The sequence below is a fragment of the Centropristis striata genome, chromosome 12 (genome assembly GCF_030273125.1).
Source record: "Centropristis striata isolate RG_2023a ecotype Rhode Island chromosome 12, C.striata_1.0, whole genome shotgun sequence".
Classification (NCBI taxonomy): Eukaryota; Metazoa; Chordata; class Actinopteri; order Perciformes; family Serranidae; genus Centropristis; species Centropristis striata.
In genome coordinates, this window is record NC_081528.1 from 28,296,933 (window position 1) to 28,300,011 (window position 3,079).

At 39.3% G+C, this 3,079-nt stretch overlaps 1 protein-coding gene across 1 annotated transcript; it reads left to right on the top strand.

Moving 5' to 3' along the window:
• Positions 1–445: 445 nt before the first annotated feature.
• On the top strand, positions 446–2,457 carry LOC131982276 (SUN domain-containing protein 1-like). The gene is made up of 8 exons (XM_059346885.1): positions 446–541; positions 773–863; positions 968–1,182; positions 1,306–1,428; positions 1,521–1,636; positions 1,743–1,916; positions 2,028–2,117; positions 2,275–2,457. The coding sequence occupies exons 1-8, from the start codon at positions 538–540 to the stop codon at positions 2,386–2,388; spliced, it is 927 nt and encodes a 308-aa protein (XP_059202868.1). The 5' UTR covers positions 446–537; the 3' UTR covers positions 2,389–2,457.
• Positions 2,458–3,079: the final 622 nt, after the last annotated feature.

Consider the following 3,079-nt stretch of genomic DNA (forward strand, 5'->3'; position numbering starts at 1 on the left):
ACCTGTTAATGAAAGAGTGACAACAGCCAGAGGTGGACTGGAATTTCTGGCCTTGAACAGAAAGCATTTTTGGCAAAACGTCTACATACGGTTTTTTTTAAGAAAAATGAAAAAAGTGCTTCGTTAGAGCGATCTAAAAAAAATGTTAAATCTCCCTTGTTAAGAAATCTTCCTGCGTTTTTAATATGGGAGCCAATGAGGCTGTTGATGCGTGTTGGTGGCATGTCTGTGGTCCCTACAGCTATTGCTGTATGGGACCAGTGCTCGGTGCGATTGCCCCGAGGCCCTAATAATAATTCATGTCACGTGGGAGAGAACACCTCCTAATGGAATGTTTGATGATGTCGCATCAAAGAAGCACAGAATCCCGATGGAAGGTTCTAGAATTCTTCTTATCTGATGTCTCCAGGAGTGGGTTTCTCAGAAAATCAGTCAGTCGCTTCGTTCAGTAGTGATCGGTTGTTACTTCTGATTCAGAGAAAACAATTTGCAATCATTGAGGGTTTCAACCAAATCAACTCTTGCCTCACAGAGACTATGGGTAAGTTAGCAGCAGAGCTACACATTTCACAGTTAATAATTGAAAAATTGAAACATATTAAAATGACTAGTCAAAATGTTTATATCATGTTGTATTTATTACAGTATTGTATAATAAAATGTGCCTTCAGCTTTTTAGAGTCTTGGTGTTGTAATTTAAATGTGTATACACATAATGTTTTATGTATGTGTTACTGACAATGTGTCCTTCTCTCTTTTTCTCATTTTCTAGCAATGTTTCGAAGGAGTGTTCGTCTGCAGGAAGCAGGGTATTACATGGAGGAAGGAAGAAAAACTATTTCCTACAAAGAAGTCCTACCCAGGTATGTCACTGTACTGTTTGTGTACACATTTGACCAATGTGTGCATAAGTTGTACACATGTATCACACGTTTCAGCATTTCCTAATTTGTGTTTTATGTTTTAGGATCTTTCGGAGGAGGAATGGTCATCGCCATGGACGGCATCGCCATGGACAGCATCACATGGACGCTCCAGATAACCAGGAGTCCAATGACAGAGATGAGTCCACTGACAGAGATGAGTCCACTGACAGAGATAAGTCCAATCAGACCAAACGCACTTGGACCACTGGAACAGTGATTATCATGCATTTTTTATGGCTGCTCTTTCTGGCTGCTGGTAAGTGACTTCAGTCCTAGTTAAACTTGGAACTGCTGGTTTTATTTTTAGTCCTTCAAGTTTATTGAGTTTTTTCGTCATTAACATTTAAATTTCAAACATTGTGTCCCTCTCGAATCACAGTCTTTGTAATGCAACACATGCAAATAACAGAGCTCAAGCAGGAGGTGCAACTACTAAAACAAAGGATGGACACTTCTTCCCCTGTGATAGACAGAGTGTCAAACTTTGCATTAGAATCACAAGGTAAGTGATTTTTCATACATTAGCTTTATTTTGAAACCTTTTTGAAGGTTGATTTCTAACTATGTATGTTTCCTTGATTTATGTGCATGCAGGTGCAAGAGTTTTATGCCATTTGTCATCCGACATGTATTGGCCGAAAGGATCTGGAATATGGGATGAAATATTCTCTTGGTGGTGGTCATTGAAAGCCCAGAGAATAGTTATACAGGTAAGACATACACAGCCATATTGCTTTTGTTTGACATGAATAAATATAGACTTCCAGTTCTAGTTAAGGAACTGTGGAGATTAAAACATATATTTTCTTCTTTCAGGGACATTCTTCACTACGTCCAGGAGAATGCTGGTCTTTTTCAGGCGAAAAAGGACATTTAGTTGTGTCCCTGTCTCACCCAGTCTCCATAACACAAGTGACACTCGGCCACATCACCAGAAGCCAGTCTCCATGCGGACAGATCGCAAGTGCACCAAGGGAATTTTCAATCTATGTAAGTCACATATTTATTAGTTATTATGCAAAATATATTCTACATAGATCCATTATTCACAGACTGTGCAGCAAGAACCTCAACTCACCTTTGTCTGTTTTTGTTTTCCAGGGGATGAGGACACAGGATGAAATAGGCACCTACTTGGGAACAATGGTTTATGATCAAGACGGCCCAGCATTTCAGACCTTCAACCTGCCTGTGAGTGTGATATAAGTGAGACATTAAAGTTCTCATTAATGTGCATTTTTGATATTAACATAAATGGCCTTTCCCTGCCAGTTAAACTAACTGTATTTTACACAGGGCAGGAGCTGCTATCAAACCTCCTAACCTCTCCTCTCTCGTTTATTACCAGAATCCAGACAGAGGAATCTTCAGATATGTGAAGCTGCAAATTGAAAACAACTGGGGTAACATGGATTACACATGCGTGTACAATTTCAGAGTTCATGGTGAGGTAAGTGAGTAGAATAAGTAGATCAATCTCAAAACATCAGGATTAGGTAAATTAACTGTTAGTATCTTTATACAGTCATGGAAAAAAAATTAGACCACCCTTGTTTTCTTCAATGTATTGTTTTATCTAGCACTTTTCCATGGTTTTCTTGATAATGATTTTGGTTATTATCAAGAAAACTATGAAAAATGGCTAGAATTCAGCTTTTTTTAATTAAACTTTCATGAGCTAGTTTTGTTGTCGTCATTATATTTGTCCAAACAAATGTACGTTTAGTTGTACCAGGCATTAAAATGAACAAGAAATTTAAGAAAAAAGGTGGTCTAATATTTTTTTCCAAGACTAGTAGTACACCATTCATTGTTGTGACTGTGACAGTGGTTGAGCAAAAACTCGGGTATTCTCAACTCGGAAATTCGGGAAGGCTATGGAGAGGACTTTTGGTTGGTCTTAACCTGAGATGCTCTGGACATTTTTAGGCTGTTTTGATTGACATGCCTATTCAATGTCTCGTGAGGGTTTGGGGACAGTGCCTTTGGAGTTGCAGACTGGGGAGATGGTCCCCATACTCAAAACAGGGGACCAGAGAGTGTGCTCCAATTATTGGGCTATCACACTGCTCAGCTTCCCCAGGAAGGTTTATTCCAAGGTGCTAGAAAAGAGGCCCTGACCGACTGTCTAACCTCAGATTCAGGAGGAACAG